General features: G+C 37.0%; 1 protein-coding gene across 2 annotated transcripts; it reads left to right on the plus strand.

Annotated features, from left to right (window-relative positions):
• The first annotated feature begins 5,077 nt into the window (after nucleotides 1-5,077).
• LOC106884348 (uncharacterized) lies at nucleotides 5,078-26,233 on the plus strand. 2 transcript variants are annotated; one of them, XM_014935687.3, is made up of 2 exons: nucleotides 5,078-6,205; nucleotides 20,737-26,233. In XM_014935687.3, exon 2 carries the CDS (start codon nucleotides 21,664-21,666, stop codon nucleotides 23,359-23,361), a length of 1,698 nt encoding a protein of 565 aa, XP_014791173.1. In that variant the 5' UTR covers nucleotides 5,078-6,205; nucleotides 20,737-21,663; the 3' UTR covers nucleotides 23,362-26,233. The 2 variants fall into 2 exon arrangements, with proteins under 2 accessions (XP_014791173.1, XP_014791172.1); XM_014935686.3 differs by lacking the exon at nucleotides 5,078-6,205 and adding an exon at nucleotides 6,481-7,002.
• Nucleotides 26,234-27,050: the final 817 nt, after the last annotated feature.

A 27,050-nucleotide genomic window follows, 5' to 3' on the forward strand; every position in this document is an offset into this window, starting at 1 on the left:
GGGATATTTGACCACTATTTCTGGCAGGACGTGGGGCAATGTGGAGGCTCGTTTATCGGTTAATACTGTATTAGCATACAATATAAGTTCTCGAATATTGGTTTGAGTTGGATTTTAGGTTGTCTACACCAGTGGTTCTAAAATTGAAAGCACCAGCTTCCTCAACCAAATACCCCTCCATCTTTATTAATGAAAAGAAAATCAAAAGTTCGAAGTCTTATAATAATTTTTTTCTTTGACATGGTGTTGGGCAAATTTAAAAGTTATGAAACCATCTAATTTTATTTTACATGACAATTTGTTCACCGCTTTTTCAACCCTCACAGGTCTCCTCAGAGAGGGAGCTACCCTTTATGAGAAACACTGGTCTCTGCTCTTCACTTATTTTTGTAGGGGTCATAAACAGCTGTTGAGGGAATGTGTACTGAGGGTTTGTGAATGATGGTAACGATATCCAGCGATATCTATCGACACCGTCTTGATATAATTTTGCTCGTAGTTCGTCATTTTAAGATGTATGGCACAGGCAATCGACCGGACTCTTGGGTTCAATCTAAAGATTCATGTTCCCGGCATAGTTTAGCTTTGCATAGTTGAGGACCATACTTGATACTCTAACATGTAGTGGTTGGTGTTTAGCTCCACCTGCAACAAATAATTCTGTTGTTCGGAGGACTTCTTTCACTTCAACGAATGTGAATTGCTGCTATATTTCCTTCGCACTGAAACTCGATATTTCGCATCCTAGGTCTTTTAATCGTATTCTTTTATATAAATAATTGGTGAAATTGCCTTGAGATTTCCAAGAGAAACAGTAAAAATCTTGTTACAATTCAAGAAGTTATTGGAACTTTTTTGAGATAGTTCTGTGTCTTACTTTAGCTAATCTCATGCCCAACCGGAGAATATGAGATATTTTGGCGCAGCAGTTTTGGTGCCGCCTATTTGGCATCGCTGATTCGACGCTGACTTATTTGATTTCAAATGTTTTATGTTTCTCTCATTTTAATGTTTCCCTTGTTCTCTCTCTACTTTTTTTTTCTCTCTTTTTCTGTGTGTGTGTGTTGTGTGTGTGTTGCGTGTGTTTTGTGTGTATTGCGTGTGTTTTGTGTGTGTTGACTGTGTTTTGTGTGTGTGTTGTGTGTGTGTGTGAGAGAGAAAGAGAGAGAGAGAGAGAACATATTTCGCTCTGTGAGGAGAAGGAAATTGTTTATGTCCATCATGTTCAATTTATTAATTGTAATCTCTCTCTCCTCTCCCTCTCGCTCTTTCTATCTGTTTGTGTATATTTCTACTCGTACGTGTACTTGTGTGTATGTGTGCATGTGTTTATGTGTGCGTGTGTATATATGAGTGCATCAGTGTAAAAAGTGACCAAGACTTCAAGAGTTGAAGTTTACTGTTGCAACAAACTCTAGAATCTAAAGAAATTGAATTGACTGTCTATGAAGGACGAACACTGCAAGTAATATGGCAAGAACTACTTGGTTGCTCGATCTACCAGAAATACAGCCAAATCGCCCTTTAAATCGTATCCACTATCTTAGAAAGGAAGCACATATTGTATAAGGTAGGCCAGTTATTCAAAACCGGAAAAAAAGGCACCCCACGCAAAAAATACAAAAAAAAAATAAACCGGTGGGAAGGCCACAACATTGACCTACGAATAAACGACTGTCACCACAAGCACAACTGTTACCACTGCCACCTCCACAACCACCAATATCACCATCACCACCACGGCCACCACCACGGCCACCACCACGGCCACCACCACCACCACCACCACCACTACCGCCACTCCCTGCTGGATTGTTCATTATATTCCTTAGCTTGGCTGAACTATGCTATGTCGGCAACAAGGATCTTAAAGGTCAATTAGTCGTTCGGTCGAAGGGCTGCCGGATAAGAATTGATCTAAGGTTACGCAACAATAACAGTAATTGAATACCTCTCACCATCTCTTCATAAAAAGTTGTACTTGTAATGGTTTCTTTAAATAAGCAGAAGCAAAGAAGTTTGCTGGGAGGGGAGCGGTCAATTACATCGATTCAGTACATGATTAGTATTTTATTTTAACGATTGCGGAAAGATGAAAAGCTTAGTTTTTGGTGAAATTAAAACTCGAAATGTAAAGAGCCGGAATAAATACTGTAAGGTTTTTTGGTCGACGTTCTAACGCAGTGGTTCTCAACCGGGGTTCATATGTTCCCGAGTGATGTGGGAGGTTCCATATAAGCTTTTTGGGGGTCCACGCAAGCAAAATAGTAAATTGGGTATCCACGAGGATCAGTTAATTATGATTGTATTCAACATATTCTCCTCTCAGATTCACAAACTTATTGCAGTAGTTCTTCAGTTTTTCTAAGCCCTGCAAAAGAACCCGGAAGGTTGGGCCTCCAGCCAGGCCTTTTGTAACACCCTTAAAGCCAGGAACTTTTTAGCACCCACTCGTACTATATTAAGAAGTATATTAAGGGTCCATGAAAAAATGTTACTTTGGATGTATTTATCATAAGAAACAGCTAGGTTTCTTTCTTTGACATTTTACATAGTTCAGCTTACACAAGTTAATGTGTGAAAAGATGAAAAGCAAAATAGGAATTTTGAAAGAAGTAAATATAAAACTAGTTTTAAAACATCGAATGGCTATGGGGGTCCACTACAATAAAATTGGGTTCTTTTCTATTTGGCTGTACCTGTGGAAATTTCAAAGTGAAGGTTTTAAAATTTGGTGTATTGATGTAATTTTCCACGTCGAATGTCGGGGGATATTTAACTTTTTCCAGAATTTTTTTAATAGAAAGTTACAGGAGTTTAAAGTTTTATAATCTTTACCCAGTCAGAGAACAGGATTTGGAAGCTGTCATTTTGTGCGTGACAGCATGTGTTGTCAACTGTAAACGAATGAAATATTGGCAGAATTCTGCATTACGCACGCCATATAACCCCTCATAACTTTTTCATTTTTTGGAATTTTCAGAAAACTTTTGCGAATTTGTATTCTACACACAGGAATTTATATGATTATGTAAAAACCAAAAAAAAAAAAAAAAGAAATTGGTGCGTGATTTAAGGCCTACTTAGCGACCGGTAGAATAAGTACCAGGCTTCATAAAAAAAGTACTGGGATCTATTCGTTCGACAAAAATTCTTTAAGGCGGTGGTCCAGCATGGCCGCAGTCTAATGAATGAATGAAACAGCCAATGGATAAAAGATGCTTACTGAAACGGTCGATGAAAGAATCACTGATTAAATATACAAGATTGTACATTTACTGACATAGGAAACTATAAAGATTTAGAGATGAAATAACCGCGAGACGCCAGCTGCATGAATGTATGATAGTTATGTTAGTGTTAACGTATTTAATGTGGAGGATATTAAAAAGCTTATTAGGAATAGCTATGTAGTGAGGATAAAACAATATTAGTCGTCATAAGAATTAAGAAACTTCTAGAGAACGTGAAATAATTTGTTTTTTATCAGTGGATTTCAAAGCAAATAAAGCTATAAATAACAGCGTGGAAATATGTGCATGCTATTATCTACAGCTTTATCTGCTGTATCTATCGATAAAAACGAAATGTTAGTCATATTCTTTTCAGTTTTCGTACAAGGGCAAGAAGTTTGGGCATGTTTTGGTTTTATAACCTCATTAGCCAGTCATAGCATCCATTGTACTTACCAAAGTAGTGATGTGATAATAACTTAATAAATGTACGTTATTGTAAATTAGTTGGTGTAGGAAAATACAACGAATATAACTCAGTGGCACCATCTGTATGAAAATGATAGTTAAATTAGTATTAACATATTTAATACACAGAACATTTAAAAACTAAGGTGAAATAAGTTCGCCAATACAACACCCATTCCTTAACTACGTTACTTATCCTCATATCCTTTGCTACACAGCTAATGAAGGGTGGTTACTACGTGACCTTGCCGACACTACTAGGAGACTCACTGCTAGAGGCTAATCACTCTGAACACAAAAATTAGCACGAGCCAACGACCAACACTATGCGTGGTCGTTCACCTACTTGAAATAGCAGCCAAATATCATTCAAACCATGGGTTAATGGAAGATTACATTGGACAATGTTGTTTCCAATTTACAAAAACGGAATGGTCACGGCTGGTGCGTCTTTGATCACATATGTGCTCCACACGGCTGACACGTTGCTACCCCTCCCCCCGCCACCACTACAGCAACAGCAGCAGTAGCAACTACAACAGCAGTCACAGCATCAATGTGATACGAAAGATCCTCTACGTAGTCGTTTGATCGGCTTGAAATAGCAACCAAATTTCCCTCAAATCGCGCGCATTTTTTTTTAACAGAATATGTTGAACAGGGTCTATATACTCTACGCCTGAATAAAAGACGTGAGTGATCACGGTTGAAACGCCTTCAATCGACCAGGTTTAACCTGGGGCCAAGCAACCAATACTACTGCCCACCCGCGCATCAGTCTTCGTCAGCCATTATAACAACCCTGGGAAGACCCGCCATCTCTTTGGTCTGTCACTAGAATTGCTAAAAACAGCAGCCAAATTTCCCGCAAACTAAACTATCTAAAATAAAATGAAATTAAGTGAACAATGTAGTCATAGATTTACAAAGAGAAATGGTCATGGCTGGAACCCTTTTGACTATAGGTCTGCTTGATCGGGGTAGGCCTGGGGTGGGTGAGAGGTCAGATAACAACAAAATGTCTTTTTCATCATCTACTACTACTACTACTACTTCCACTACCACGACCATCATCACTACCACCACCACTACTACTACTACAATTACTACCACCACCACTACTACTACTACCACCACCACCACAACTACTACTACTACTACTACCACCACCACAACTACTACTACTACTACTACTACTTCCACTACCACCACCACTACTACTACTACTACTACTACTACAATTACTACCACCATCACAACTACTACTATTACTACTACTACTACTACTATTACTACCATCACCACCACCACAACTACTACTACTACTACTACTACTACTACTACCACCGCCACTGCCGCCACAACGAATATTACGTATAACCATTAAAATCACCACCTCCGTCATGTTATTGCTTCCATGACCACATCTCGCCAGCATTGTCAAAGCTCCACCCCCACCCCCACAACTACCACCACCACCACCACCGCTACTACTACTACTACTACTACTACTACTACTACTACTACTACTACTTGGAAATGGCTGGATGGTCATGGCTGTGACGCCTTTGACTTATATGTTTGTTCAATCAGAGCTGGCCTGCTGGGGTCAAAACGACGACAACAGTTAAGTACCACTGTAGCTAATGAAGAGGTCGTTGAAAATGCTAGAAATGGCAGCTAAGTTACTCTCTCAAATTACACCCACTGACAAAAACAACAAAAAAAGACACATTGCTTTATGTGGTTTTTACATACACTATGACTGAAAAAAGACAGGGTGATGGTCATGGTCGGAATGCCTTTGATTATGGGCCTTCTCGATCAAAGATAACCTGGCGCTAAGCTCTATCAACAACAACTACTACTACTACTACTACTACTACTACTAGCATCGTCAGCTAACTTAATACCAATATTTACTATCCCCACCAGCGACATACTACTAGTTCACCGCTCCCACTACCAATTCCCTCACCGTTGTGACTACTACTCAATGAATGCTACGACCACTTTTGCTGCTACCATTACCAACACCACAACACTGACTACGATTTCACAATTACCACCGTTACTACCTCCGCACTTCCCATTCCTCTAACAACCACCGCCCTCCACTCCCTCACTATCACAACTATATACGCCGCCGCCAACATGATAACGCTTTACTACCATCACTTCCACCACCACCAACACCGATACCAACAATGCAGCTGCCGCCTCCACCATCTAACTAATCATTACCGGTACCGTAACTATAACCACCACCACCGCTACCATCATACCAGTTCACTACTGCCACAATCGCCACCAGCACCAGCAGAGCAACCTTCAGCACCTCCTCCATCTCTAAAGCAAAGTGCAAAATATGTGTCGGAACCTTCACGAAGGAGCAAATGAACGAACTAATGAATGAATGAAAACATTAATGAATAAGAGAAAGCAAGAAGAACGGAGAGAAAGAAAGAAAGAAAGAAAAGAAGGAAGAAAGGAAGGACTAGAGGGTAGGTCATTAGAAGTCTTCTTAAAAAAAAAAAAAACTCAAGTGTTACTTATCGTAACAAAAAATAAATAAATAAAAACACAAACTTTATTATGAAAGGTCAAGAATCACTTCTTCGACAAATGATATTCAGTGTTCAAGTCTGACCGGCGTTAGACCATGAATATGGTAACGCTTCTATGACTATTCAATATGATTGGTCAGAATTAAACTCTCAACGATATCTCTCTTAGCACACACATACACACACACACAAAACATATTCTTAATTCATGTTTCCAAATAATGCTTCTGCAGGAGAGGATTTTGGTTAATGTCAGAAATTATCAACATCATAATTATGGACACTAATTATCTTAAGTAAAATTAGTAAATGGCTGTTTAGTTTTATTGTACCAGGCCTCCTTTTTTTTGTCCATTTATTGTTATTGTTTAGCCCTAGGTCATTCTTAATTAAGCAGAGACCCTCGATGCAAGGCGGTCAAGCAATGACTACCATGGCTTTTTAGTGGGTGTCAACGACTACATTATCTAATATGTGTATTGCATTTTTAAACTGAGGTGTAAATTGAGGGAGATTTGGCTGCTATTTCTAGCAGATCGAGTGACCACCTAGAAGCTCCCTCGTTTTTTTTTGATTTTTGTTTTGATTGATCTTTATTGTTTCGGGAGGGTCAAGTGGAGAAAGTGAGGAACAAACAGCATCCGGTCACTACACACCGCCTACACCGTGGCCGAACTTGGTTAGAACAATGGGAAGTCTCTCCGACCAGGCAATTCTTTGCGGATTTATTTCTGGTAAAGAATATTATTTACGATGTTTTTTTTTCTTCGTTTTGATTGTTATCAATATCATTGCAACTGCCACTTATCCATATTATTATACAGCTCTAGTCTTATGGATTGAGTGTTTAATAATAATTCCTATGATCGTTTATCAATTTAATAAGTTCTTGCGTTTATCAATATCGGAGGCTGAGAGAGTTCACCGCTAATCTGTCTTTAAAAGCAAACACATTGAAAGAGAGAATGAAATAGTAGAGAGAAAGAGAGAGAGAGAGAGTGTGTGTGCGTGTTTTGAGAGATAAAATTATATGACGAGTGCTATCGCTGACCTTTAATTACACACAGCAGACGTAGAACCAAGCTGGAACCTGGTACAATATTTTTGTCACCCTACTGCCGTGTCTTGTGACAAGAGGACCGTCGTTATTATTATTTTTTTTTTTTCGGGTTCTCTGTTTTTCTCTTCGTGCTTTAAATGCTGTTCTTTTTGTTTTTAATTCTGAAAAAACTTATACTAAAAAAACAAAACAAAACATTATCTGTTTTCTTTTATCGTTTAATATTTGATATATTTTATGTGCTGTATTTTATTGAAGTGTAATGTTTGGAGAATGGAAAACGAAACAAAATTGGGTTGACCATATTGTGAGTGGAATTTGGTATATGCAAACTGCAAAAGCCTGTCGATATATATATATATATATATATATATATATATATATATATATATATATATATATGTGTGTGTGTGTGTGTGTGTGTACATACATATACACACGTGTTTGTCGTATTATGTTATCTTCTGAGGATCGATGAAATAAGTACTGGGGTCGATGTAATCGAATCAAAGCGATGCTCCAGGAGGGCCGTTGTCCCATACCCGAAACCAATGAGTGTCAAATATATGCTACAGGAACATAAAGAATATTTAAAATTACTCGGAGGAGGGAATCTATAAAAAAACAGCTGCATGGTTTTAATTATACAAGTTGTAAATACATTAACATTTTAAATTAATTTCTTTCCCTGAAACCCATATATATGCATTTGATTTTTCAAACGAGAGAAAATGTACTCAATACATACATATTTTTTTATTGGCATCTTAAAGATCGCAGCGGGTGAGAAACTAGCGATGGATTGGATCACCAGCTTCCGCTGGTTCGATTCTAGAAACTACCTGAAATTTTTTTTCTTCTGAATCTTATTGTTTTCATATGTCCGTCGATTATCATCACTTGTAATTATATAATTGGTTTTATTAATCACGCATACATATAATAAATTAATATATATAACGTGTCAGTTATGAAACTCCCAGTGAAAAGTGCAACATGGCAGTAATCGCTACGAGTTTCAACAGTTACTCTGAATCCTCTGTGTGGTAGAAATAGCAGCCAAATACTCCTCGTGTTACACTCTACCATCTGAAAGACGAAAATAATCCATTGGTTTATAGTCTTTGACACTGCTGGAAAGACGGAATGATCTTGGTTGAAATGCCTTTGGTCGTGTTTGATATGGAATTATAATATGGTGTTATCAAACACCTAATGCTCTCTCTCCCTAGCCACAATACTTAACTTTACTATTGACATTTTTGATCAAGAAAATACTGGAAATTATCAGACCCACCTGTTTATCAGGTTCATAGCATTTAACCTGGCAAGTGGTGTACCCCATGACAGGGTGGTCATGACTGGATGAGACTGATTTTGGCGACAATGATCATGATGACTGGCTTCTAGCTCAAAGACTGAGACCGATCTACAAACCTGCGAACCAGGCAGTGGCTGGTTACATAAACTATTCCCCAAGCAATAGTAGCTGTGATGAAAGTTGTTTAACTTTAGATCAACCTTGGTTTAATAGATGTATGATTAACTGGCATGCCATTGGTCACAATGACGAGGGAACATCCTGCTCATGAAGTTAATGTAGTTCTCGGGGAGATTCAGTGTGGCACAGATTATGACAAGGATCAACCTTTGAATTACTGGTACAACTCATTTTTGCCAGCTGAAATATGATTTGGTAGATGAAAACTGAAAGAAGCCCATCATATGTATATGTATGTGGTTCTGTGTCTAGACATCACATATTGGTTGTAAATGAGCATTATTATCATACAAGTGAGGTTGTTCATTTCCAGATCTTTGATAGCAGAATGCTCTTCCTGTCATCTGTTTCCAAGTAAGGTAATATTTTCTCAATGCAGGACATTTCACAGAAGATGGTTATATTCTGGTTATGCAAGGTCTAGATTAGGCAGGGTTAGGCAGCACTTTCAGCCTCTCAAGTTTGTGCTGGGGCATTGTCATACTGTAGGAGTGCATGTCTCTGACTGACCACTACTGAGTAGCAGGGTTTCAAAGCATCATATAACTTGTTAGCATTGTTTAGCATAAAGGTCTGTGTTCACAACATGACTATCTGGGATAAACTCTAAGTGCAACTCCCCCACGAAATTCTACCAAACACACAACGTGACCTTTTCTTCAAACTGTCTTTGTTTGACAACAACTTCCGAAACCTGGCTGGAATGAAGCCACTGATTTCTCTTAATTAGGATTATGAAAATAGATCCATCTTTTATCCCCAGTTATAATTTGATGCCAAAATGGGCATCTTGAAGATTTGCCAGCAGTTGTTTGCAAATGTTCACATGTTGAGCCTGGTCATCGGTCATTTCATGAGGAACTTCTTGACAGTGTCTGCTCGTAAGTCCAAGCTTACGGAAGTGTCGATTGATGATGCTCTGTGATGGACCAAGTTCTGCTGACAATGTACAAGTGCTTGTACTTAGCTGTTGTTCACTCATTTCAAGCAAGGCCTCATCTTCCATAACAGGAAGTCTCCCTGAACTTGGTTTGTCTTCAAGGCTGGTGTCACCTTCCTTAATGTCTGAACCAATTTTGTGCCCTAAGTTCGTTGACAGTTCCCGGGCCTTCCATATCATTAATTTCATTTGCTGTTTCCTTTGCATTCAATCCTTTTTTCTACAGGTAGTGTAAAATGGCTCTAATTACAATTTTTTCACCACTCATTATCAAAATATTAAAATGAACAATAAACAATTAATGTTTTTGTGTTTTGTATGAAGATAAAGAATAAACAATTCAGCAATGATTGGACATCAAGTTGTATCAAATTAATGATATAACATGGAGGTGCAAGTTGTCAAAATTTATCAGTGAAAATCTTAAAAAACTAACTCAACCTGAAGTGTGTTTGTGGATATATATATATATATATATATATATATATATATATATATATATATATATATATATATATGATATATATATATGACCGTGTGTGTATCGTTGGCGATTTTCTTTCTCCGTCTTCCCTTCTTTGAACTTTTTCTATATTTCTGATGAAGAGCTCCACTCGAAACATGAAATCTTCTCTCTTTTCTTTCCTTTCCTGAGCGTCCAATAACACTGTATTTATTCCACATCCTCGTGTTGTTGTTTCTTCGTGTTTTTTCTTGCTTGTTCATGTTTGGATTGACTATATATATATATATATATATATATATGTATATATGCGCACACACACTTAAGATTTCTTTTCAGTTTCTGCCTACATCTATTCACAAACCTTTGATCAGCAATGTTGAACTAAAACTCTATGAACCACAAAGAGGTCATCAAGTATATTTCCTCTTTAAAACATTAATAAGCACAAACATTCAGAGAGTTTATTTTAGAAAGCATGGAAAAATATCTTAATAAGTACAGGGACCTGGATTTTAGCGATGCTCAGGTCCTTCACAAAGCTAATACTTAATGACTAAAGAGAAGGAGCAGTAACTCTGGCTATTTTCAGGACTTCAGAGAGTAGTCAGAGGAAGTTGTTCTTTGATGAAAGATTTTGTCCCAATACCAACAATAAGATGGAGTCTGCTGAAGGCACCAAAATACCTAGTGGTGTGTTAAACCAGATGGTGTATTTACTGACCAAGAACAAGAACCCTCACTCCAAGAAGGTTCCAGCTACCAAGTTTCACTCACAAGGCTTGGCTCAAGCCAGAAGTATGGTAGAAAACACTACCTCACTGTTAGGTACCACAGTACTTCACTGTACTCACAGTACCTCACAGTGAGACTAAACCTGAAACTATGTAACTGAAAAGCTAACTCCTCAACCATGCAGCTGTGACTATGAAGGGTGGGGGTTGGGTTCAATAGCTGGGAACTAGGAAGTGAGAGAGAGAGAAACAGAGAGTGGTAAAGATACTTGCTTCCCAGTCATGTGATCTTGAAGTTAATGCTATTGTGTGGCACCATTGACAAGTGTCTTCTATAGCTCCAGGCTGACCAAAGCCTTGTGAGTGGATTTGGGAATTTGGTAGATGGAAACTGAAAGAAGCCTATCATGTATGTGTGTGCGTATGTGTATGTTCCCTTGTATAGATATCACATGATGGAGCATCACTGACATGCAAATAGATTGTTCATTTCTAATCTGATGTGAAAAACATGTCCGGCCAGCGGAAAATATTACTTGGCTTGGAAACTGATGATGGTTGGTCACAGGAAGAGCATCTGGCCATAGAAAATCTACTTCAATGAATTCTATCTAACTTGTGCAAGCATGGAAAAGTGGACATTAAACTGATGATAATTGTATGTGAGGCATTAAACTGATGATAATTACAAGTGAGTATGGCTGGATAACAAGTCCCGAGTACCTATGTTGTTGTGAGCAGAAATAGACACCCTTTAAGTCCCCTCACTCTTGAGCTGGTGGAACATATAGAATGTGACAGGTGCAGAGGCACTTAGCTGGAACTTGTTTTTAGCTGAGTAGATTGGAATAACATGAAATGAAATGCCTTGCTCAAGGACGCAGTGCACCACCCAGTTCCGGGATTGAGCCCATGACCTTATGATCATGAGCTGAACACTAACTACTAGGCTATCTACCTTCAGAACCATTACAACAGTTGGAAATTCAAGAAGGACCCTTTAAGTGGTTGCTTGACCTGACTGAAATTGCACCAAGTCTTCAAATCCTCCCTATTATATATAAAACAATCAGGGGAAAAGACACATTAGATATTGTATTCTGAATACCCACAAAAGATGGTCATGGCTGGAATGCCTTTGATCATTGATTTTCTTTGTCATGATTGACTTGAAGTTAAACAACAGCAATAATAACAGTTTCCTTACATTTACTATTTTTTTAACTATTGACCAGTGATCAATTTGTAGAAATGAGGAATTAACCATTGACATTTTGACTCATAGATCAGTCACTGTGGATTCAAGCAGCAGGAATCCTCTCATTACAAACATGTTTGTTAAAAAGAAGACATCATCATCATTTGACATCTGTTCTTCATGTTGGTATGGGTTGGATGGGTTGACCAGAGCTGTCAAGCAATAGGTTCCAGTCTGATTTGGAATGGTTTCTAAAGCTGGATACCCTTCCTAATGCCATCCACTTTACAGAGTGTGCTGAGTGCTTTTTACATATTTTTCCAATTTGATCCATGGTAGTTAAAAATTCTATGTTAATTTCCAATGAAACCGAGGTTAATTGTTGGTGCTAATGTTTTTGTAATTGTATTTTCATTAAAATACATTATTTGTGTGTGTTTCAATTAAATTTTAAATAATTCTAGGCCTTTGAAGGATTTGATAAACCAACTTTTGCATTATTAAATTGATGTTTGGAATGTAACTTTATGAAAAGTCTTAGATATAATTGTGAAGAAGTGTTTTAACTTAACCTTAGGCTAACCATCATCAGAGTAGGTATCAAAAGAATATATATTGAAATACATATATTGTAATGCATATCTACAAGTTTTCTGTTATGTAGCTGTATGTATGGATGTTAGAGATATTGACTAGACTACCTTGTGGTATTCTTTTCAACTCTCTACACTCTGAGTTCAAACCCTGCTGAAGTCAGATATATCTTTTATCTCTTCAGAATGGATAAATAAAGCGCCAGTCCAGTATTGGAGTCAACTCTGTCTCTCTCTCATATACATATTAGGAATACTAAGTGTATTTACACCCATGCCTTACTCAAGGCAAGCCAAATATTTAAACATTCTTAGTACTTGTGAATAATGTCTGGGGTTATAAACCAAACTTAAGGGCCTGAAAATAAGTAGCTGGTTATTTAATTTTAAGTTTCCGTTGGCTTTTTTTCTCTTAAAATCTTCCCAGAAAAACTAAATCTTCTTTTACTCTTTTGTTTTGTTTCATTCAATAAGCTGTTGCCATGCTAGGGTACCATTGTTTGTGGTATAGTTGATTCTATCAGGGTACTGTTACTGATCTTGCAATAATGAAAGGGAAAGTCAACTTGGAAGGGATTGGAACTTCAAGCACAAAGGGACGTAACTACCACAAGATATTTTGTCTGACATACCGATTATCCTATTTATCACCTCTGTAGGTATACATACAGATACATTATAATGTATTTAGACATTCATTTAATACATTATAATGTAATCTATTACATATGTGGAAAATCAGTGTGTGTTTGTTTGTGGCGTTGTTAGCTAACTCCTCCTACATCGTTTTATTGATTTTGATGAAACTTAACACGTGAGTAGAAATCATGTCTGGAAACCTTGTGACATACTTAGATTGTTGAAAAAAATCGATAATACGGCCCCTAGAAGAGACCTTTATATCTACTTCATATAACTAATTTTTTTTAAATATACAAGGGAAATAACCCATATCATATGTACAATATTTTTTTTAAACAATCAAGGGAAATAATCCATTTCATTGTTTATTTTCGATTACTTTGAATATTGATTTTTTGTGTGTCCTATTTCTAATTTTTGCAGACAATATCACTTTTATATTTTATTTGACATGTGAATAGAGCTCATGTCTGGAAACCTCGTGACATACTTATATTGTTGAAAAAAATCGATAATAGTGCCTTTCCAATGGATCTTTCTATCTACTACATATTACTAATATTTTATTTAAACAACCCAAGGGAAATAACTCATACCACCTGCAGATTTTAGCGAAGTAATCAATATTTGATTCTCACGATCAGCCGACCAAATTCTGCATTTCACTACTCAGTTTTGAACTGCTAAATATTATTACTGCACTTTCTTAATTTGAATCTTAAATATTAAAGACTTCATTCATACATTTCTATACATACATACTTTTTTGAATACCCATTACTCCGATAATTCTGCCTTTTTACAGTTACACTTTTTCCATGACTGTAGATAAATTTTTTATTCTACAACATATTTGTAGTGGCTTCATACAGGCATAGTGTGGATTTGATCCTTGATTGCCAAATTTCACTTAACACTTCAGCAGTGCTTTTCTAAAACAATAGTTTTTCTGTGAATGACAGCAGTTATACATTTCCCAGATGCTTTTGCTAAGCAGAATAATGTCTTTGCTTCTCACCAACCTCTGACAACTTCTCTCACTAACATCCAAAAACCTCTCTTGCCAACCTCTTTCTGTCCTCCAGCTGACAGTTTTTTGTACTTTTTCGTGATGGAAAATACACCTTTTGTGGCAGTTATAATGAAATTGCTTTCTTATATCAGAATAATAAGGTGTTTCAATAGAACATCTTTACCCCTGGAAATTACCGGGTACACCAGCTAGTTATACATACACATAATAATACATTATAATGTATGTATACACACACATGATGCATTATAATATTTGTATACACTCATATGATACATTGTGTGTATACACATACACATTATACATTATGTGGTATATATATATATATATATATATATATTGGGTTGTCTGGAAAGTTTGTGCCAATTTTTAAAGGAAAGAAAAAAGTCAATAAATACTTCCCATTACATTTTTAATCAATCAAATATGAACCATTTTGTTGCACAATGTGTCTCCATCTTTCCTTTAACTTGAAAATACCCTCTTCCCAGAATTGAGATGGCTTCATGGCAAAGAATTCATCAAGGTATCTTTTTACGTCATCGAAGGAATTGAAATTTTTACCATTAAGACTATTCTGCAGAGACCTGAATAAGTGGAAATCCGAAGGAGCAATATCTGGTGAATATGGAGGTTGGGGTAACACATCCCAGCCGAGCTGCAGCAATTTTTGTCTGGTTCCCAAAGAAACGTGCTGTCATGCATTATCATGTTGGAAAACAACACCCTTCCTGTTGGCCAATTCTGGATGTTTCTCTTGAATTGCTGCTTTTAACTTGTGCAGTATTTCTCAGAAATAATTGTCTGGTTACTTGGGAGAAGCTCATAGTACAGAATTCCTTTCCAATCCCACCAGACACAAAGCAAGACTTTTTAGGGTGAAGACCCACTTTTGGGGTGGCTAAGGGTGGCTCATGTTGCTTACTCCAGGATTGCTTTCTCTGAACATTTCGGTAGATAATCCATTTCTCATCACCTGTCACAATTTGGTTTAAAAAAGGCGCGTTTTCATTCCGTTTATAAAGCAAATCACAGATGGAAATGCGATCCAAAAGGTTCATCTCACTCAACTCATATGGTACCCAAACATAGTAGTGATTTGTGTACCCAAGCTTTACCAGGTGCTCATGAACGACGGATTTTGATAGGTTGAGGCTTTCTGCCAATTCTCGGGTTGTGCAGGTTTATTCTCAATCAATGACTTGATTTGGTCATCATCTGTAGTGGATGGTCTGCATGATCACTCTTTATCAATAAGGCTACAATCTCCAGCTCGGAGCCTTGCAAACCACTTCCGTACAGTTCTTTCGGATAAAGAAACATCACCATAAACTGCGCATATTTCTTTGGTTGATTGTGAGGCATTTTTCCCTTTACAGAAAAAGAAAAGCAACAATTGCCGAAAATGAAGTTTCTTATCTTCCATTTTAAAGGGTTACAGAATTAACACAGGTTATAGGAACATAAACCTTCTTCCACGAAAAGATAGCTTAAACTGTGCTCTAAATGGAAGTGTAGTCAAATCCTATTTTATGGACTCAACAATATTCTAAAATAAGTCGAAAGGTAAACTACTATAAATTGGCACAAACTTTCCAGACAACCCAATATATACACACACATACATACATGCTATATGGCTTGTGTATACATACACATTATACATTATATGGTATGTATATACATATGCATAGGTCATATGGCATGTATATACATATACATTATAAATTATATGGTATGTATACACATGCACAATTGTTATATAGCATATATATATATATACTGCAAGCTCATACGGACCAGCCCCATCTTTCTGACTATTTTGGAGTACTTAATTCTTGGATTGATCTTTACCATTGGATTACGTCACCTTTTTATTCACTCAGAGTATGCAATTTCTGCACCTTTTGTGTGTATGTATATATATATATATATATATATATATACACCCCCCTACACACATTAGCAATGTATCCCGGCATTGCCCAGGTGTTATGACCTACAGGCTCATTGTATTATTTGCTCCTTTCTTATGAGCAGAATCGACACCACTGATATATAGTTAATGGCATAAGGGAAGTTATTGTTTGTTTAAAAGTGAAGGAGGAGGGTACAATTTGCATGGCTTTGCATGAAAGTGCTTTCTGTTCTTAAGAAGGATCACAAACTATGTATTGTTTCAACGTATAAAAGGGGGTTAATACGATTTTGTCCAGAACTCACGTTTACAAAATTTTATTTTTGCCCCATCCTCACCACAGTTTCTTAGTTTGTATCTTTTCAATTTTTTTTTTTTTTTTGGTGTTATTTATGTAGAAAAATACAGAGATTACGAATCTAGGGAATACAAATATTTTTTATAGTTTAATTTTTCTTTAAGAAACACTCAAGCCCTTTCCCCACCTCACCCAACCATTACCTCACTTTCACTTTTGTCTGATCTTTCCCACATGCGTAGAATTCTATTGAAATAGCAGATTTAAAAAATACCAGACCACCACCAGAAAACCTGACATGCTAGAAACAACAGGTAAGTGATATTATTCCTGAAGAAACTTACCCACTTTCCAAAAAGCTAAAAGTGAAACATTGGGAGTGTGTAGCTTTTTGAAAGTGGTGAGGTGATGGGTAAAATTCTTAAGGATTCGTACCCTCTGTTTTTTCTCCATGGATTACCAAGAAAAAATATTTGAGAGAAGTAAAAAATGAATTTGGTGTGGAGAGAGAGAAAATTAAAATATTGGGAACAGTAGGTGAAATCCTACTGTCATGTATCGCAAACATAGGAATCAGAAGAAATTTCTGAAAAAAATAAGGCGAGGGAGTGGAAGTGTCACCTCGGATATGCTAGAAAGAAGAAGTAAAAGACGGGATTTCTGGGAAAACTTTCTTTTAAGTTTATATCGAAGATCATGTTTTTGAGTATGCCCATCGCAAACACAAATTACACAAGATCATTTCAATTGGATGTGAGCTTTAAATTTGTTTGTGCACTCTGCAAGAAATAACATAATTCGCACAGAAGTTTTACCTAGAGTGTGTGTGTGTGTGTGTGTGTATGTATGTATGTGTGTGTGTATGTATGTATGTGTGTGTGTGTGCATATGTGTGTGTGTATCAAAGGAAGTTATTTTATGGCATTTTTTCATTTGAAAAAACAAAGTTGTCAACTCGACATATATGGGATCATATGATTGTTCGTTAATTTCCGTAAAATTCTTTTAATTTCTTTAGGCTTTGAAGAGAGCACCTGACAAAACACCCCTTCAATCACTCTCTCTTCCTCTCTCTTTCTCACACACATGTCCATTTCATATACACGTACATACATCTTTCATTTTCTCCTCTCTTTCACTTTAAAACAAAAGTAAATAAATAAAAATTTTTTATGGAATTTAACAAATGCAGATGACAGCTCTGGAAGTCAAAATGAAAGATCACCTAAGCAACTTTCTTTATTGTGATACAGATATGACTAATTTGGTGAAACATTACTTTCATTATTCACACATCGTCAGTCTTGTAAGCGAACACTGTAATTTTGGTTGAAATTGAAAGTGGGGAAATTTTCACTTTCAATGAAACCTCCTAATTGTTGTAACTTTCAATATCAGTGCATTTCACTGTTGGGTGAGTGGGGGTGGGGGGAAAGTCTCATATACTAAGACACACAGAGACATACATTAACACACACCTCAAGCCTATCTCTGTCCCTCTGTGTGCCTGTCTGTGTCTTTTGATGTGTGTGTGTATGTGTGTGTCTGTCATCACAAAAATGTATGTATACTGACACACAGAAACACCATCACACACATACTTGTCAGTCATTGGCCTAATGTACATAACGAGCATGCAAACACATAGAAAATGTGACGTCGTTGTTGTGGTGTTGGTGGTGGTAAAAAATGTTGTTTACGATAGATGACTAAATGAAAAATGATAATCTTAAAATTTTGTAATGCAAATAAGTGAATGAAAAGATAGTTTAGTTGGTAGCCAAAAGCTGACTAAATCTTTTGATACCCCATACGTGAAAAACAGCAATTTGGTTTTGGAAAACATAAGGATATATGTGATAAGCAGGAGGAGGTATAATCAATGGCGAGTATCAGTTTAGTGAGGAATAGGAGTGGGTCAAAGAGGAGGATGTAAGTGGCAATACAAACTGAGTGGAGATATCAGCATAGTAATAAAACTATAGAGGAGAAATAGGGGTTTGATGTAAAGTTTGGGGTATCACTGGCCTATATGAGAGGGTGTTCAATGGAAAATACAGTGGTAAGGGATGATATTGAGAATGCAGTGTGAGTGACAAAGAGAGAGTAAATTAGCAACACAAAAGTGGGGATGAAATATTTGTATCTTTGCTTTCATATAATTACAGCAACTGAGTAAATAGTGCTGTTGTTAGAAGTGGTGTGAGTGTTGGGAAGATGAATTGTAGGAATGGAATAAAGGTAAGGGCTGAGACAAACAATGTTTTGAGGAGCTCATTTTTGCCAGGTGACTTACTTGTCATCTCAGTTTTTTGTCATCTGTTCTATGAGGCTCAACACCCTGAGGTCATTCTTCACCATTTCATCCTACAGTTTTGAGCCTCCCTCTTTCACAGATCCCATCCATATTTAGTGATCGGCACTTCTTTATGTCATCATCCATATGTCTCATGGCTATACCAGTACAATCTTCTGTCTTGCGCATTACATCTCGTACCTTTTCTGTCTAATTTTCCTCTCAACACTTTTACACTTGTCATATATGCACACTGATATTGCACATCCAGCAGAGCATGATGGCTTCATTTCTTTCTAGTCTAGACATATTACCTGCACTCACAGACCATGTTTTACTACTATGTAGCATTGCTGTTCACACACAAGTATCATACAATCTGCCATTGACTCTAAATGAAAGGCCTTTTGTTACCAACAGAACCTTGAACTTTCTTCATCCTATTGCTGTTCTAACAACTATACTTTCTGAACCTCCTCCTCCACTGCAAATTAGAGCACCTAGATAACAAAAGCTATCTCTTACCTCTTGCAAACTTTCTTGGCATTTGAGAAAGTCAATTTCCTGCGTGTCCTTAGTGTTTATTGCTGTTGCACACTTGTCACAAACATAGTGAACTCTCTCTGATAACCTTCCTGTGATTGTACTCTTATATGCCCATAATTTGCACTGGGTACACTATATGGAATATCTGCCTACACCTTTCCAAATATTGAACAGGGCCATTTTCCTGATGGGTGGAGCATCCTCCTTCTTTCCCTGATTGTCTGTTCAGGTAACTAGGTCATATCTTGGACCATCAAATATTTCAAGCAACTTAGTGGTGATTCCTGATGGATTAAGGGCTTTTCCTACCTTCATTTCTTTAATTGTTTAGTCTGTCATACTGCTGTCCACCTGAATAGCTGGTCTCTCTGTTGGGTCCACATTGGGAACACTAAAGGCAAACACCATTATCCATCTGTAAACCTGTCTCTCCTACAACACCTCACTTCTCTCTGATATACTGTCTTGCAATCAGGAACATCTCACATCTCTGGCTCTCACAATTTGGTAAGACTCTTTCTTTCTGTAGCTTCCTTTGCTTGATAAGCCTGTTGCCCAGTTTCCTTTCTAGTTATGTGGTACATTCTTCACTGGCTCCATTTTCCCAGTCTTTCCAAGTGTTTCTCTTTGCTTTATGGCCCTGTTTACCTCACTGTTCCACCACCATATCACCCTCAGTCTGGCTGGAACTTTGCATCAGCTACAGATTTGCTTGTCCCTCTATCATACTTTATCGTTCAACATCCAGCATTAAGCCCACTCTATTAAATACATTCCCATTCAATTGAGGGAGCTTTTACCTTTACCTTTTCCTTTCTTTACTTGGTTACCTCACGAGTGTTATGAAAGAAAGCACCCAATACACACTAGCATTAGTCAGGGCATCCAGCCATGGAAAATATGCCAAATTGACATTTGGGCCTGATGCAGCTATGTGACTTGTTAAATCCTGTCAAATTGTCCAACTCATGCCAGCATGAAAATGAATTTTAAATGATGGTGGTGAATTGGTAGAATCGTTAAAGTATTGGACAAAATGCCTTGCAGTATTTAGCTATGATTCTTTAAATGTTTGAAGTTCAAATCACATTAAGGTCAACTTTGATTTTCAGCCTTCTGGGGTTAATGAAATAAAGTACCACTCAAGAAGGAACTTGGTTTGGCTGGCTTTGTGCCTAAATTTGAAATAATTATTAAATAATTTCCTCATTCTTGTCAGTAATCTTTGTTTTTTATTTGATTTCAGAAAAAACTGTTTGAAAACATGTCTGCTCAAGTGAAAATCAGGAGAAGACCAGTAACAACAACAACATCAGGAACAAGTTGACAAATAATTTACTGGAAGTACATCATGTTCAGAAATTTGATACCACCCTGGAGCTAGTATTTTGTAGATGGTGGCTGTCTTTTGTGATGCAGTTGAAAATGGCTGCCTGCAGCTTTTGCAAATGATCTGTCGCAACCAGACAAGAGACTTATACTGGTTTGAGTGGAAACTACATGCCTTCATGAAAGATTCCTAATTTTTAGTTTCATTCTTCTTTTTTTGTTTGAAAATGATTTCTTGATTTGTTTGAAAATGTGAGCCTCTCACCCCCTAACTGCCCATGTCTCAATCTTTTGCTGTTTGTGATTGTGTAAAAAAGAAAGGAATTCATGTGTAAATCCTATTATTTCCTACTTGTAGCCACAATTATTGTGATGGTTCAGTGTCTGTAAGCACCATAACCATAGAAATTCAGTTGGTCTGACAACTAAATTTGATATTTGTTGTCAATATATTTTATTTATTGACTCATTAATATTTTCAATCTTTTATTTACAAAAATATTTTGTTTATTAAAAATTTTTTTTTTGTGTCTGTGCAGAAGTACTAAATTAGTATGAGAGAAGAGGAATTATAAACTCCTGAATGAATAGTTAGCAAACTCACAATCAGAAAAGCAAAAATGGAAAGTTACTGATTCCCATCCACTACCAGCACCACTACCTATCATTTAATTTCTTAATTTCAGATTTAAGTGTACTTGTGTCATTGTTGTCCTACCATCCAATGGTTTACTGCTGATCTATTTGTGTTGTCTTTATACATTTCATTATACCTATTTTGTTTCCTTTTTATATTTTATCTGTTCTGTCTCCTGTTCCCCATCTGACACTGAATGAAGACATCATGTATTCCATGGAACGGTTGTTTGTGTGTGACATCTGTCACCAGGTCTTTCAACGGAGTTCTATTCTAGATAATCACATGCGAGCTCATGACGGAGAGAAACCATACAATGACTGTTCTTCCACTTACCAAGAGCTGCAAGCTGATGCAACCATTGACACTGTTGCTCAAATCCATGCAGCCGAACAAGAGAGTACAGAGAATATGCTGACTAACATTGTTGGGGAAGAAAGTGATCTTGCTGACCCTAACTCACCAACTGTATCTCTACCAGACTTTGCTCCCCCATCTCCTACAACTCAGATTGTTACTAATGACAAAGACCAAATGTTCCTCACTGACCTGACAGACATTGGTGATTGTGAATCTATTAACCAGCTATACACTTGTAAGATTTGCATGGAGATTTTTACCCATCCAGTTTTACTTAGGCAACATTCGGAAATAGTTCATCCAAAGGAATATGGGAAAGCAAAGATGTTTGTGTGTGATATCTGCCAGAAAGCTTTCCCGGATAACTCTCAGTTAAAAAGACATGTACGTATCCATTCAGAGGAGAGACCATTTGTTTGTATCATATGTTCAAAAGGTTTTCGCACCACTGCTCATTTGAAACGCCATTCCTGGATGCACACAAATCAACGACCTTATGCCTGCAAAATCTGTGGGAAATCATTTTCTGATAATTCACACCTAAAACGTCATAGCTGGTCCCATAGTGAAAATAAACCATTTCCATGTGAACTTTGTTCGAAACAGTTTACGGACCGGTCACATTTAAAGCGGCATCTTCAAATACATTTGAACGATCGACCATTTACTTGTGATAAGTGTCCGAAAACTTTCTCTGACATTTCTCACTTGAGAAGACATACTAAGGGCCACATCACAGAGAAAATCTTCCAGTGCCCTGTATGTTCAAAAACTTTTATGGATCAATCATATCTAAACAGACATGCACGAACACATGTCATCAAAAAGAGTTTTGACTGCTTGGAATGTGGCAAGAACTTTTCTGATCGGTCCCATCTCAAACGCCATGCTGTTATGCATTCTGACAATAAACCCTTCCAATGTAGCATGTGTCCTAAATCTTTTGTGGACAGTTATCATTTGAGGAGGCATAGCAAGACACACTCAGAAGTCAAACCATATTCTTGCTATGTATGTGGCAAGTGTTTTGTTGACAACTCTCACTTGAAGCGACATGCTAGGACACATTCCAGTGAAAGACCCTTTAAATGTGAAACATGTAACAAAGGCTTCTTAGATAGGTCTCATCTTAAACGACATGCACAAACCCATTCAGATAACCGGAAGCCTTTTGGCTGTGATATCTGCGGCAAGTACTTTTCTGATATGTCTCATGTCAAAAGACACCGCAAAACCCATTATGATGAACGCCCTTATCCATGCCATGAATGTGACAAATCCTTTATGACTTCATCACACTTGAAACGCCACCTGCTTTGCCATTCAGAAAATAAACCTTATCCTTGTGATCAATGTGACAAAACATTCTCTGACAGTTCCCATTTAAAGCGTCACTCTCAGACACACTCCATTGAGCAGCCGCCCAGCTGTGGAATCTGCAATAAGACTTTTTCAAGCAATTCCATTCTGAAGCGACACATGCAAGTGCACACTAATCAAATTCTTCTGAATGTAGGTTATTTACTTGCTACAGATATAGTGTAAAATGTTCAGTGTTGCACTTGATGGTACTGCATTTCCTCTTGTTACTAACAAATTCACACAAACATGTACATCCAGTCTGCTTACACAGACTGATATACACCCCATCTACCTACACAAGCATACACCTGCTATATTTATATTGTGTGTTGATGAATACACACACACACACACACACACACACATGCGCATATGTACCTGTTTCACACACACATATAATACGTACACACATGCATGTACATGTCATATATATAAGCACAACACAGTGTAAATAGGAACTGAAATAGATTTATATATATATTACAAAGTCCCACAGTGGGTGAAACAAGAATGTAATAGAAAGGGATGGATGTGCTTACATTGATATTTCACCTCTATGGAGGCAGTGTTTTGTGCAATGGATATAAATACAGGTGGGGGAGGGGAGAAGTCTTACAAAACCGCTTGAATATAATTAAACGCTGGTTTGAGGTGATCTTTTGATTAACAGATTTTAAACCTTTTGCTTCTGTCTCTCTATTGTAGCCAGAGTATAGAGTCGATGGATGCTCTATGCTTGCTGCTTTTGTTGGTTCCCGCTCTGCTGAATGTTCTGCTGGTTTCTGTAAAAAGCCTCGATTATTTTACTGAAACCATTAAAAAAGTTTTTTTCTTTCAGTTTTTACAAAGATGATATATATAGATATTAATTAAAACTGGCTGGTATCGGTTTGTTTATGTCCCTGTAACTAAGCAGTTTGGCAATAGAAAGTGATAGAATAAGTACCAGACATGACAATAAGTACTGGAATTAATTTGTATGACTAAACCCTTCAAGGTGGTTACCTCAGAGTGGCTGCAGTCCAATAACTGAAATGAGTAAAAGGTAGATGCATACATATATACTTACACACACATATAAATGCACATGCACATAAATGCACACACACATTAACACACACTCATACACATATATCAACATACACATATATACACACACATATAAATACATGTATACATATATGTATAACACACACACATATAATTTAATGAAGATGATAAATTGATTTACATTTTAATTAAAAAGAATAAAATGCTATTGCATTTTGTGCAACAACAACAATGATTTAGTCATAAAATTTTTTGTGGAGTAGAAGTTAATCAATTCCTTTGACCCAAGTACTTGACTGGTACTTTATTTTATTGATCTGCAGTGGGTGGGATGAGGGGTGGTGGTGGAGGTGAAAGACGAAGCTGAGCTCAGTAGGATTTAAACCCAGAACAAAAAGAGCTGGAGAAACTACTGCAAAGCATTTATCTGATGCTCTAATGATCCTCACAATTCAATAATAATAATAATAATAATTATGATAATAATATTCACATCCACCTCAGTAAGCAACCGATTGATCATCACAAACTCTACCACAACAATAAAACTTCAAATAAGCCTACAAGGGAATGTCTATGTGAAGGTTTGAACTGCTAATAATAGCAGCTAACTGTTCCTCAAGTCTCACTTTTCTGTCTTAAGTAGGTAGGAGAAGGATTCAGTAGATAATGTTGTACCATATAAACAGGTTATCGAGAATGCCTATGATTAAGGCAGCATTTGGGCTATGACTACAACAACAACAACAACAACAGCAGAAGGAGCAACAACAGTGAGACATTGTAAAACAAAAAAACCAAAACCAAACAGCAACAATAATTTTACCCCCAAAACGTCTGTTGACCATTAGGGATAACAGCAATAAAGTGTCGGCTATAAATGATTACTCTCATCTCTACTACTACTACTACTACTACTACTACTGTTGTTGCAACACAAAAGAAAACAACCTGAAACATAATCATGCCAACACAATTACCATCACCATCACTCATCACAGCACATAATCACATCAAACATCACTATGAACAATAACATTTCCATCACAAACATAAACACATCACACCACCATTAACAACAACACCACCACCACCATCAAGAAGCCAACTATTATCTCAGCCACCACCACCACCACCACCACTACCACCACCACCAACAACATCAAGAAGCCAACTACCATCAAAAAGCTAATTATTATTACCACCACCACCACCACCACCACCACCACGATCACTATTACCATCATTAACACCATCACCTCCATTATCACAAACATAATCATGCCAAACATCACTATCATCAACACCCATCAATGACAGTACCACTCCACTACTTTCACCACTACCATTATTATCACCAAACCTCTACCACTATCAACAACAGTATGATACCAGTGATTAACACATTAACAACCATGACAACAACAGCAACACCAAAATCCCACTTTCTCTACCCCAGGAATCATATCCTCTTTGTACACATGGTCATTCAACCTGCTAGAAATAGCAACACAATATTCACCATATGACATAATATATTAAAAGAGATACACTGCATAATGTAATCCAAGGTACACTACTAAAATTGAAACAAAACTGGATGGTTATGGCTGGGATGGATTTGGTCAATAGACCTGCTTGATCAAGACAGGCCTTGGGCTAAATAACAAAACTGTCAGCTCAATGGTAACAATGCTAACAACAATTACATCCCTGTGAAGGAATCTCTGTATAATCACTTTACTTTGCTAGAAATAGCAGCCAAATCTTTGTTTTAAAAAAATGATGAATGATATCTCAGCCTACATGTTTTTGATAAGTCTATTCAATCAGGGCTGAGCTGGAGCTCAACAAACACATCATTGACTGTCATCGTCACCAGTACCTTCAATTGCGCATCCCTACATAAAAAGACTACAACAAAATACAAACCAAACAGGGACTATATACTACAAATTGACTCATGATACAACAACAACAAAAAAAATGGAAAAAAAATAATAAAGAAGTCAGTTCCAAGATACATTAATAAACTCCATGCTGAGTTAGCTGTGACAGTGACTGCACATTTGTGTAAACCTGCTTCCTAAACTATTATTATTATTATTATTATTATTATTATCAATAATTTTTTTGAAAAAGTTTTTTTTTTCCTGAAATTATGAAATGTCATCAAAGCAAAATGAAATTGCGTTATTTTCTTTTTTCTCTTTCTTCACTCAACAATCCACCAGACTGTTTTATCCTCACTCCCACCACTTCTGTCTGTTAATTTATCAACACACTTTTACCTTATCTTTCCTACTCCTTGTCTACCTTGTTTCCTGTTATACTATAGCAGCCCAGGTTTGATTTCAGATCACAACCATGTTAATGTTGCTTTTGCTTAATTTATAGTAATTGCAATTATTGAATAACAGCATCATTGGTTTCAGGTTTCTGACAAGCTAATCTGGTCCATTGCATGTATGAAGGTATGAGTGGCATTTGTGATTTAATGCAGAACAAATTACTCAAGAGGCTCCTTTGTAAAGTGCTAGGTTATGTCAATGTTTCACAAGCATAATAACAAGTAGCTTTGATGAAATTGTTGAAAATGTTAGAGCAGAAGCATGTAGATGTGTGTTGTGTGCAAGTGGTATGATGGAGGGAAGCCTCATTTAGACTTCATGAGCGAGTGACATAGGTACAAATTCTTCTGGATGGGCAGTAGTGATAGGGAAGGTGGTGTGGGCATACTTTTGGCAGAGAAATGGGTTTTTGATAGGATTGTTAAGCTAAGACTAGTGTTGGATAATCTAACTGACATTTGTCTCTGGATA

This window comes from Octopus bimaculoides, chromosome 14 (genome assembly GCF_046866305.1).
Source record: "Octopus bimaculoides isolate indiv1 chromosome 14, ASM4686630v1, whole genome shotgun sequence".
NCBI classification, from domain to species: Eukaryota; Metazoa; Mollusca; class Cephalopoda; order Octopoda; family Octopodidae; genus Octopus; species Octopus bimaculoides.

Excerpts from the sequence above, each read along its gene's own strand:
- LOC106884348 (XM_014935687.3), top strand. The coding sequence starts at position 21,664 with ATGTATTCCATGGAACGGTTGTTTGTGTGTGACATCTGTCACCAGGTC.